Raw genomic sequence first — 11,828 nt, forward strand, 5'->3', positions numbered from 1 at the left:
CCCCCAACCGGTTGTCGCCCATTTAGTGCGGGAGAGATAATACATAGAGAGCAAGCCCCAAACACAGCAACAGCAACAACAACAATACACATAAGCCACCAATACAATTGTGCCAACAGTGCCACTAGCAATGGCAACGAAAACAGAAACAAAACACAAATTCAAAAGCAAAAGCAAGTCAAACGGCGCTTTTCGCACCGGCTCTCCGGTGGGTATATAAAGGGAAATGCGCAGCAAAAATCCAGTTTAATTGAATAACACAATTTGCGAAGCAAAGACGTACTTATACGCGCTATAAAGGCGAGTTGCATATCTGTAAAAGCTAAAAATATCTCTACAAAAACTTTTCTTACAAAAAGTATTACACACCACCGAATAAACGGAGTTTTTACAAAGAAGCAGTCAAAACTAAAGGAAGTTAACAACTAAAATCCATCAAGATCTCATTTGTAATTTTGTGAGCTGCTTTAATCTTTACTTCGAAAAAAAAATGTCTGAGGCTTACTTTGATGAATACGAGCACTACAACTTCGACCACGATAAGCATATCTTTTCGGGACGCAGCGGCAAGCAACGTAGCAAGAAGGAGGCCAGTGAGCACACCAACCACTTTGATCCTAATGGACATTCACGCAAATTAGTAACCAAATTTATGAATACCAACAACAATCGAAAAACGTGTGCCGCCAAAAACTGAGTGTTGGTCCAAAGTAAAGTAGTAGTGCAGCAGCAGCAGCAGCAGCAGCAGCATAAGAAGCAGGAGTACAAATGCGTTACGATAAGTGAGCTGAAAATTAAGAAAAATTATAAGAATTAAAAATTGAATTGGTGACAAAGAACGGGAGTAGCAGGAGCATTGAATTGTACGTATTGATTGAGTGGAAAAGGTAAAGAAAAGCAGATTTTTTTTGTTGGATAACAGCGCAGCAGGATAACGAGTTTTCGTCGAGTTTTTTTTGTTGAGCTGAGCGAAAGCAGAAAGTACACAGAGCAGCGCGGGGAGTATTGACGGCGTGCAGCAGTAGTGACAGCAGCCAACAACTTGCAGAAACTGCCATTTTTTGTGTGCAGCGTATGCAGGTTGCACGGCTGTCGTCTACTGCACACCACAGCATATATAAGAGCGGAAACAAAAAAAAATAAAGATGTAATGCAAATTGCCAATATTAAATGTGAAAAAAAAAGTTTTAAATACTAATAACTAGTAGATACTATTATTAGCTCTAGAATAACTTTGTAACTTACTTAAGTAACTTGATAGTGGATACTGGATATTCCTTTTTTGCGAATTTTTTTTATAAACAATTATAAAATCAGTAATTGTATGAGCTCATAATTTGCGTATGTACTTTCAGGTATTCAATGCGCTAATGTCACTTTTTGAATATAATTATTAATATTTTTTTAATATTTTGTATTACTCATTTTCATATTCTTTTTAATATACAAATGTATGTACATCAGTAGGATTAAAACCTTTTGAGACTGTAACAAGTATGAAGCTGCAGTTAAGTTATAACAAATTTAATGAATATTTAATAAAATACAAAACAAAACTGAAATATTTAAGCGACTTTTATTTATGTTCACGTTTTTTGAAAAAAAAAAATGTAGGGATAGGATTTCCTTAAACCCTCAAGACTGCAAAACTCAAAAGTACTCGTATTTTCCGTATAAATTTAAACAATATCGAAATTTCTTAAGTTGTTCAGCTTTTTCACATTTCAAAGGATATCCATTTGCATAAATGGAGATCATTTGTTTTGATTTATGTCAATGAGCAACAATCTTACTCGGAATTTTCCAGAAACAGTGTTACATATGTATACTTTCAAACGTTACATCAAGTCTTCTAAAAAACACAAAATATTGATATGGAAATGTGACGACAAAAAACTCGAGAACCTGAGGTGATTCAAGTTCGGCGCATCAAAAAAAACCCTTTGGGAAAGTATAGTCTGGCTCCAAAAGTCTGAAAAATATGGGACGGCGTAATATAATACCCTATATGCAAACATTCAACTAAGAAAAATTAAATATCGCTTTTTTTGCACAAAAGTGACATTCTAGCAGCAACCATTATTTATTTCGAGGACAAAAAAGTTATACTTACATTTTGTTTATATTTATTTGCACATACATTTGTACATATTCTTGTGCTTGTAAATATAGCTTGATCTCGTTCTAAATATGTACATATGTACCTCCAGCATATTTACATATATGCATACATATGTACATACATATTTATATACATACACGACCATGTAATAAATGGATTTCGTGCAACGTTAAATTTTTGTTTTCCGCCTAACAAATTTAGTATACAAGTACTACATATGTACTACATATGTATGCATGTACATATAGTACATATTTATATTTTTTAGTTATATATGATGTACAAACATTCATCTGTATGTACATATTTATACATATGTACATATAATATTCTAAGTTGTTATAAATAACCGATCGACCGCTTTGACGCGCTATCTGAATTATGTTTGTTTTGCAGTGAGTCCGCCTGTTGAGAGTGAACTCATTTGCACTCGATGCTGATGAGTGCGATGCCATTAAATTATAATTGTTGTTGTAAAATAAAGATTTTTAGTTATCGCGAGCATGATACGTATGTATGTACATATTTATACTTATATGTAGGTATTTATGTACCATTAACTATTTATTAATATTCATTCCAAGTAGTTAAAGTTAATAACAATTTGTTACAAGTTTTCATAATGATAAGGTCACATAATGATTGGTTTTGAGTATTCTAATTTTTCCAAATTAATTTTAATTGTTTTATTTAAATATCCCATAATTCTTTAACAAAAACAACATCAATCCAAGTTTGAAGCTTTATGCAATATTTCGTAAACATTTCAAACTTTTGATTAGATTTCTTAAAAAGTTTTTGCGCATGCAGTTTTGTAGCACACAATTTTACTAGATGTAATATGGCGCAAGTTTGAAGTAGCTAGGACATAGGCAGCGTTGCCATTTTAGCCGTTTTCCGGCTAGATTTAGCCGGTTTTGATAGCAACTAGCCGGAGAAAATTCGATCTAGCCGGCAGCCGATTTGTTAGCCGGTTTGTAAAAAAAAGTTAGCCGTTTTTAGCCGATTTTACTATTTGCCTAATTTTCAGGTGCAAAAAGTAAACAAGTTGTTCGAAAGCGATAATGCAGACCCAATGAAGATTTTTAATGAACTCAATGTTTTACTTTCGCATCTATGCTCCCTAGTGGTTATTAGCGTGGACACATTTGATCCTATATGCTCCCCGTTGGAACCATACCTTGCTCCATTTCCTCAGTTTTATCACAGTTTTGAAGAGTATTTAAAAACAAAAGTAAGCACAAACGCTTTTGACCACGAAGCCGAGAAAATAATTCGAGAAAATGGTCAGTATTTTATTATCACTTTAATAAAGGAATTACGCCAACGCCTTCCTACAAATATTGCCACACTAAAAAAATTGACTTTTTTCGGTTGGAAATGCATTAAGAGTAGTTAAACCAAAAGTATTTGTTCAACTACAGCAACAAAAACACAAATATAATGCCGACGAAATAACATCCATAGAGATGCAATGGCAACGGTTAACGTTACATACCTGGAGTAATTTAGACTCAACTGTAAAATTTTGGGCCGAAGTTTATCAATTTCGAAATGCCCTAGGATAAAACCCTTTTGCTGACCTTTCCAACCTATTTTTTAGTTTTCTTGTTTTGCCTATAAGTAATGCAGAAGTAGAGCGAATATTTAGTTCAATGAATATAATAAAAACTAAGCAAAGAAATCCAATGTGCATTCTTAAAATTAATGAATTCCGGTGATATATACAATAGTGATTCATTTGATGATGAGGAGTATACACTCGATATAAATTAATGGTGTTAACTAGTCTTTCGTTTCTTGCGATTTATTTAAATAAAGCATGTGAATTTTCACTAAAACATTTTAGTCGTTTTTTGCCAGAGTCTATGTGAAATTTCACTAAAACATTTTAGCCGTTTTTAGCCGCTTTTTTTTGCCAATCTAGCCGGTCGGCCCAAAAAGTTCTGGCAACACTGGACATAGGTAGGTACCGTTCATATTTTTTTTCCAAATCGTCGCCTGCTTAAAAGATTGTCGTATGTTCATTTCGGCAGGTTGTGGGAAATCGCGATTAAAGTTTGGAATGCAATTTCTCAAAAACGCGATGATAGAATTTCTCCAAAGCCTCTGAAAATGTTACTAGTTCACAAAATTCTTAAATTATTTAATTTTTAATGTTTATTGTTAATTTGTTTTGAGTTATGAAGGATTTTATTTAGTAAAATTTTGTCGTAAGCGTCATTTGTCCACAATTTGGCAGCCACTTTGTATGAAATACGACAAAATGTGATCAAAATTTCTACCAAACTAACGACACTTTTTACTCAATATCTCGGAAACTAAAGGAGATATCAAAAAATGGAGAACGCCATTCTTAAGATATTGATTAGTTTAATATGACTGTATCACCAACTAAATTTTTACTAAATTATCGAAAAAATTGTACTCAATATCTCGGAAACACAAAATATTGATATGGAAATCGATAGACCTTATTTCAAAATATATAACTGCATCTATAACTAAAAATCGTCAATCGTTATAGTGCACAGCAGAGAACAGCTTTGAGTATGATCGAGCCTTTTTGATCACACTCACTAAAAATCAAGCACAAGCGAACGCCACACTCGGCTACTATGTGTTCGATCGAGATGCATACCCGACAGCTGCTTTGGTTACGAACGAGTCTGTTCGATCACCCTCGCTATAAATTGAGCACAAGCGAACACCACACTCGGACACCCGCAGCTAACCCGAAAATTTGTGTAACAATGAAACGGACACCCGAACATTGCGATAAAATGCAGGACAACAAAGAAATTTACGCTGAAGGTAACTGGCGCCAATATGTTCCCACAAAGCATACGAAAATGTTGTTGCTTTGTGCTTGTGCATACGCAATGAAAAAATTAGAAGCGAAGTAGACAAAAATGTTTTTGCATCTATTTCGTATAGTTTCGCGTGGAAAGCTGTGTGTGTATATATTAGAACACAGCCTAAAACTATGTAGGTACATAAGTACTTTTACAAAAAATAAATGTGCACCGAGTGTATAGGGCTTGGGCATTGCCGATCTACACACATTTATACCTAAATGGATGTAGGCGTCGTGATGCCGCATTTTGTATGAGCAAAAATATAAGAAATGGTTAAATGTACACTTAAACAAACTACCGAAAAATTCAACCTTCTCTTTACCCTCTACGCACAAAATCTAAGAACACCGCGATGAGAAGGCAACATTTTTTGTAGAAACAAAATCGTCATAAGCCAATCAAGAAAATTTTGTGGACACTCGGGTTGAAACTCGAACACCCGGGTATATTGAGCTGCAAAGCACCCGAACCCAATCAAGTATGTATGAAAAGCAATCGGGTGTTGTGGCCAACATGTTCGTCTTGAGCTCAGTCGATAACGAACAATACTTCTGCTCGTATACAGAGAACGATGTAAAACGGGTTTTGTTAGATGATCGAGTATACACGAAAATCATGCACCCGCTGCAGATGTCTGGTGCACAGCCAGTTACCGAGAGCAATATCACCGCACTTCTCTGGTGTGAACAAGCTTTCATTCTCCACAACTTCTATACCTACATTTTTTTTATGATGCTAAGATCACGTCCGGGAACGTAAGAAAACATAGCGATGAAAAAGCTTAAACAGACGGCGGCGTTGATCAGGATTAACTCGGACTTAATCCGGATCAACTGCAGTTAATTCCCGAGTTGATCCGGATCAACGCTGCCGTCTGTTTATGCTTTAAGGGAAGCGGTGTAAAATTCATTTCAACAACACGTCAACCGGTACAGTACGATACGTCATGGTACGTCATGGATGCGCCATTATGATTTTTTAAAATCATACTCTCGGTTCGTAATCAGCAACCTCAAAAACATAAGAACCTGCTGTTACTTTTTCGTTTTTTAGTGCGGGGTTCTCCGGTGGAAAATCTAATTTACTGTTAGTTTAGACGCCACATTTGAGACGCCATGTTGAATTTTTCAAAAGGCCACACTGTTTGCCGTTACATCGCTATGTTTGTCACGTTTCCGGCCGTGAACTAAGCATCGTACCAAAAAAATGTTCGTATAAAGTTGTGGAGAATGAGATTGTCTACAGCTTTGAAATTTCACTGTGCTATGTATTTTTAACAGAAATTGTCGAAAAATGGCGAAAACCGTAGCTGTTCGCAATTTTTGCTAATTATTTCCAAAAAAAATATATATATTTTTTTTTAACCTGCAAGACTGTGCTTCCACGATCTACGTGTTAAATAGAAGTACATAAACTGCATTAAAAATCGCTTTTACAATTTTTTTGTTTATTTTGAGAAAAAGGCTAATTTTACTGCGCTAAATATCACCTTATTCAAACTAAATATTTCAACGGTGATACTGCAAAACGGTCTATGTCTATTAGTACCCTTGACACTTAGATGGTCTCTTACTTGCACTGGAATGCATCTGCAAATCGTTACATCCTAAAAAACGAATGACAAAACTGTCTGCCTTTGGCTGATGAAGACTAACTATTGCCACAACCGATCAGATACAAATAACAGATCAATTAAGCACCAGAGGTAATAAGTGACATAGAACGTTTTGCAGTTTCACCGACTAATTTACAATTGTGTAAACAGTATATGAAACCTCCCACAACCTTTTTTATTTGAACAATTTTCATCAAGGTCAATAAATAATTCCGCGAGTCTTTGTTATAAAAATGCATTTGTGTATACCCATCACACGCACCTACATATTACATTCATATGTATATTTGTATGTACATACATATGTCCCACTGGGGAAAGTAGGTAAGCAGCTTTTAGTGCCAAAATTGTCATCTATTAATAAAACACAAAACGAACATCTCCGACGACGCCTTATGTTGTAACTTGAAAAATGACGTTTGGCTGGGTTATTTCCGAGCGCTGAACTGAGGTGTAAATTGCTGATAAGGCATTATTACGAGCCCCTATTTCCTACGGGGGTATTTACATTCACGTACTTTCATATGTATGTATGTATGTATGTGGAATATTGACAGCAAATTTTTGGCTAGCAAAAAATGCATTTATTTAAAACACATGCAGGGACGTGCAATACTTAAGTACATATATTTAAACACGAGGTATACGTTAAAGCACATATTTAGGTGATTCACACGATTTAAACGTCGTCATAAAAATGTTAAGTTCGTTTGTTCGGCAGGCTGAATTTGAATAATTCGTTATAAACTCCGCATGGTTTAAAACAAAAAAATACGAGTTGCCACCTGTTTGAAAAATTTCGATTGAATTGATAAAATAAATGAAATATTATTGTTTGGGTATCAAACTAAAGTGGAATAATATCAAAAATATTTTTGAGGAGGGTTGCCATATGTTTCAAAAATTGCATTCGATTAAATTTATAAAATAAATAACATTTTATTACAATATGGCTATGAAACTAAAGAGGCATAAGAAAGCTTAATTTCCAAGATATTTTAGAGTGCTGCCACCTGTTTGAAAAATTGAATTAAAGTTAGTTGATGAAAGTAAATTAAATGTTGCAATAAAGTGGTTTAAGAAAGCTTAATTTAGAAACATTTTTTTTTAATTGATAAGATAAATGATATACATACATATCGATGGCTTATATTCAATACCCTCTATCTGCAATTTTCACAAGAACTACTTGGTGATGTAAGAACCCACAGGGACTTACCTATCATCACTGATGTTAATTATGACTTTGCAATTTAATAGTAAATTCTTCTATAAAGCGTTATACAAAGTCTGCATTAATATCACCGATGATAGTTAAGTCTTAGGTGGATTTTTAAATCAGAATCTAATTTGTGTGAAAAGTGCAAATAGAGGGTATTTAATATAAGCTTTCGATATGTATAACAAATTTGGTATCAAAGGGAAAGGTATTTAAGAAAGTTTTGACTTAGAAACATTTTTCATTAGTGTTGCCACCAATCTAAAAAGTCAAGATAAATGAACATTACTGCATAGATACTAAAGCAAAGGTGTTCGGAAAAGTTTTATTAGAATGAACAAAAAATTTACAACTCATCAAACGAATTGTTCAAAAACTCTTTGATGCAGATATTTTTCAAAAGGGTGTCACTGATATAAATTTTTATACTGAGGATTTTCTTAATAGATTTGAAAAACAAATTATTAAATGACTCCGAAACGAAAAGTATTGCAAAAAAGTAAAAAATAATAAAAGAGTATTAAAATATCAGATGAAAGCTGTTTAAAAAGTACTTGATGGAAACAATTTCAGGGATTTGGCGTTGATTACTTTCGATAGTCACTGAAAATGAACAAGTGGATAGATGAAGAATGCAAATAAAATCATATAAGTTCTCCAATCTTCATATTTCAATTTTATTAGATTGAGCCACAGCAAGTCGTGGCCGGATAACTCTAGTAATTTATAAATTGATTTATAAAATATAACTATAACAAATAAATTTTGTTAATACACGAAATAATAGATTTGTCTGTGGGCATTCACAATTTGGATTGTAATATTAGCCATATGGGGAAAGTAAAATATTTTCGTTTATAACTTCTTAAATAGCTTAGCTGGGGAGATGGGGAATCGCATACAGTAGTACTTGGAGAATACGACAGCATATATAAATCGATTTTATCTTAACTCGACGTAGGCGGTTATGGTTTGTGAACACAGATGTATGTATGTACCTAACGATGACTTTATCAAATCTATTCTATGTGAATAATTGTGTATCTACATATTTGCTCTTGGTTGATACTTCAGTAAAATCCTTCAAATACATATATACATGTGCAAAGTTCTAAAAATTTAGTAAAGTCTAAATGGAAATATTTATAAATAAAATGCAATGAAACAACTTTGTATTTATACAAACCTAGTAAATAAATAATATCCATTTTATTAACCAAATTATGTATGCATGTACATGATATACTCGCAAATTAATATTACAACTTATTTAAACGTAAAAATTAACGGGTTTCAAATTGTCTTACTCATAAGAATTGTATTTTGAAAAAAATTATAAGTTTATGTTAATTTAATATAATTCAAACATGTGTACATATTAATTTCTATGTACTTACATACATATGCATTTGTAAATACCATTTAAACACTAACAGTTAACTAGATTTTAAGTCAATTTCATATTTTTTTAATCTCTCATCGGCCTCTATCCGTAATGTAATTTCGACTTTTTTTAACTCAAGTTCGTTTTGTAATGCTAATTTTTTCAACTCAAAATCGCTCTTTTTCTTTTTTTAATTCAAATTTTTCTCTTTCCATTTTAAATTTTTCCCTTTCTAATTCTACTTTTTCTTTTTCAATCGCTAAAATTTGTTCTTTAAACAAATCGAATGCGCTCTGCGACGTTGAAGGTTGTGGATTGCCCGGCTCAAGCTTCATAAATTGTAAATTCCAATTAATTAAATCGTTGCGATTACTAGCGTGTGTATTGTGAGCGGTGGTTTGCGAAGCTTCCATAATGCTCTGTCGCATTGTTGGACTCTCCATGGTGCTCCTATTGACAATTGTTGTTGTAAAATCGGATGAGCTCTGAGAGGTTGACAACTGTGGATCAGAGGTCTCAAACTTCAGTACTAATTCACCGTCATTTGAATCGTAGGAATCAGGTTCAGATATTCTGTCTGTTTCGATTGATTGGATTGAGGCAAATGAAGCTGCATTGTTTAAATTTCTTTTCCGGGTTCGGTAGTTTTGTGAATTCGCGGTTAATTGCATCCTTTTTTGCTGCAATTTATTAAGAGGTTTATCAGGCGTTGAATCTTCAATTCTCTCTCTCGATATTTTAGCGCTAACTCGATCGTGTACAATATCAGACTGGCGTTTTTTTCGAGCCCGATATTCTTTCATGTACGCTGCTCTCCATGCTCGTCTCGCTTCAATTCTAGCCTCGACGATACCACGTTTGCTATCAGAATTTGATTTTGGTGTATTTGATACCGCATTGAAATTATTTTGGAAATTCATCCTCAACACGCCGAATATAAGCTTACCCCTCTGGTTATATTGGAAGTAACGTAATGGAGTGAACACGCGGACTTAAATTACTTTTACACTTGCGCATTATTCTTTGGTGTGAGTACAACAAGCAGAAAAATCACTGTCTATAATTGTTGAAATGAAACAATTTGAATATTACAATTCAGCTTACTAAAGAGAAATTAAGTTTTAACCTGTGTTTGTGCAATTAAACGACGAGTTAAAAAAATTATGCAAAATAAAATTCAGCGTCAATGTATGTAGCTTGCAGAAGGGTTAGGAAATAACCATTGTTTAAACTTATAAGTGAAAAATGTTCTGGCTCGAAAAATATCCTGGTGAAATGTTTGTAGCGGTGCACACGATGTTTGGTTCATTCCGATCGTACTCAGCAAAGTTCCAGAAATTCAGCAAAGTCTAAATGAAAATTTGTATATATAAAATGCAATGAAACAACTTTGTTCTTTTACTGAACTAGTAAATAAAAAATATTCAGTTTTATTATCTAGCTTATGTATGTATGTATGTACATAGTAGGCTTGTAAATTAATATTAAAACATATTTAAATGTAAAATTAACGGTATTTCAAATTGTCAAACTTCCAAGAATTGAATTTCGAAAAAACATTATAAATTTGCGTTATTTTAATATTATTAAAAACATATGTATTAGTTTTTATGTATGTATTTACATATACATATATGTATGTATTTCTAAATACTATTTAACATTAGATTTCATTTAACCAGATTTTAAGTATATTTCATATTTTTTTAATCTCTCATCGGCTTCTGTGCGTAATGCGATTTCGGCCGTTTTTAATTCAAGTTCGTTTTTTAATGCAAATTTTTTCAACTTAAAATCATTACGCACTTTGTCTTTTTCTAATTTAAATTTTTCTCTTTCCATTTTAAGTTTTTCCCTTTCCAATTGTACTTGTTCTTTTTCTAATGCTAAATTCTGTACTTTATTCAAAACCATATTTTGCAATTGTTGCACGCTCTCACACGGACTCTGCGAGGTTGAAGGTTGGGGACTTCCAAGCCAAAGCTTGATAAATTCCAAATTATTCACCCCTGTGCTGTAATCCGTCGTAGATTCGATTTTGCTACGAATCTTAAAATTGGTATGCTGTAATCCGCGTTGCCGTATCGTAATTTCGAAATTCGGAGACCATCTTCGAAACTCGTAATGTTGGTATGCCTGAATCCGACGTAGCTGTAATTTGTATGTATTTGTCGGAAATTTTCTACGAAGAGCAACTGGTGTCGGAGCGAAGCGAATTCTTTTAAAATATCAATAAAATAAAGTGTGTAAAGGAAAAAATATGTAAGTTAAAGTGTGATTGGAAAAAAATGGATTATTGTTAAATATTTACAAAATTATCAGGTCGAAGATCACAACAAATCGGTCGCAATACGAAAAAATGGTAGAATGCCTGACCGAAAGGCCGGACATTGCTCGCGGCTTTGCAAAAGGAGCTAAAGAGGATGTAGTTGAGTTTTGGGAAAGCGTCGCTCAGCAGCTAAACAGCTTAGGCCCACCGACAAAAGATGTATCCAGCTGGAAAAAGGTGCGGATAAAATTTTAAGAGCACAAAATTTATTTATTATTGTTTTCCTTATATCAATACTATTTCTAGGTATGGCTCGATTATAAGTGCTACATTAAAAGAAAGCTTTCCGCCAATAAAGCAG

At 33.5% G+C, this 11,828-nt stretch overlaps 2 protein-coding genes across 4 annotated transcripts in view; one reads left to right on the forward strand and one right to left on the reverse strand.

The window, feature by feature from the left end:
- The first annotated feature begins 214 nt into the window (after nucleotides 1-214).
- LOC118741243 (nuclear protein 1) lies at nucleotides 215-1,562 on the forward strand. The gene has a single exon (XM_036473157.1). It carries the CDS (start codon nucleotides 491-493, stop codon nucleotides 695-697), a length of 207 nt encoding a protein of 68 aa, XP_036329050.1. The 5' UTR covers nucleotides 215-490; the 3' UTR covers nucleotides 698-1,562.
- A 6,840-nt stretch (nucleotides 1,563-8,402) lies between these two features.
- Nucleotides 8,403-11,828, reverse strand: part of LOC118741239 — an 8,286-nt gene continuing 4,860 nt past the window's right edge. For 2 of the 3 annotated variants that reach the window (XM_036473153.1, XM_036473151.1), the window contains exon 2: nucleotides 8,403-10,547. In XM_036473153.1, the coding sequence (XP_036329046.1) occupies nucleotides 9,366-10,118 (753 nt within the window). In that variant the 5' untranslated portion in view covers nucleotides 10,119-10,547 and the 3' untranslated portion in view covers nucleotides 8,403-9,365. Of the gene's footprint in view, nucleotides 11,281-11,828 lie in introns of those variants that run through there. The other variant, XM_036473152.1, reaches the window with a different exon arrangement.

This window comes from Rhagoletis pomonella, unplaced genomic scaffold, assembly GCF_013731165.1.
Source record: "Rhagoletis pomonella isolate Grant_MI unplaced genomic scaffold, Rhpom_1.0 Rhpom_scaffold_00006, whole genome shotgun sequence".
Classification (NCBI taxonomy): Eukaryota; Metazoa; Arthropoda; class Insecta; order Diptera; family Tephritidae; genus Rhagoletis; species Rhagoletis pomonella.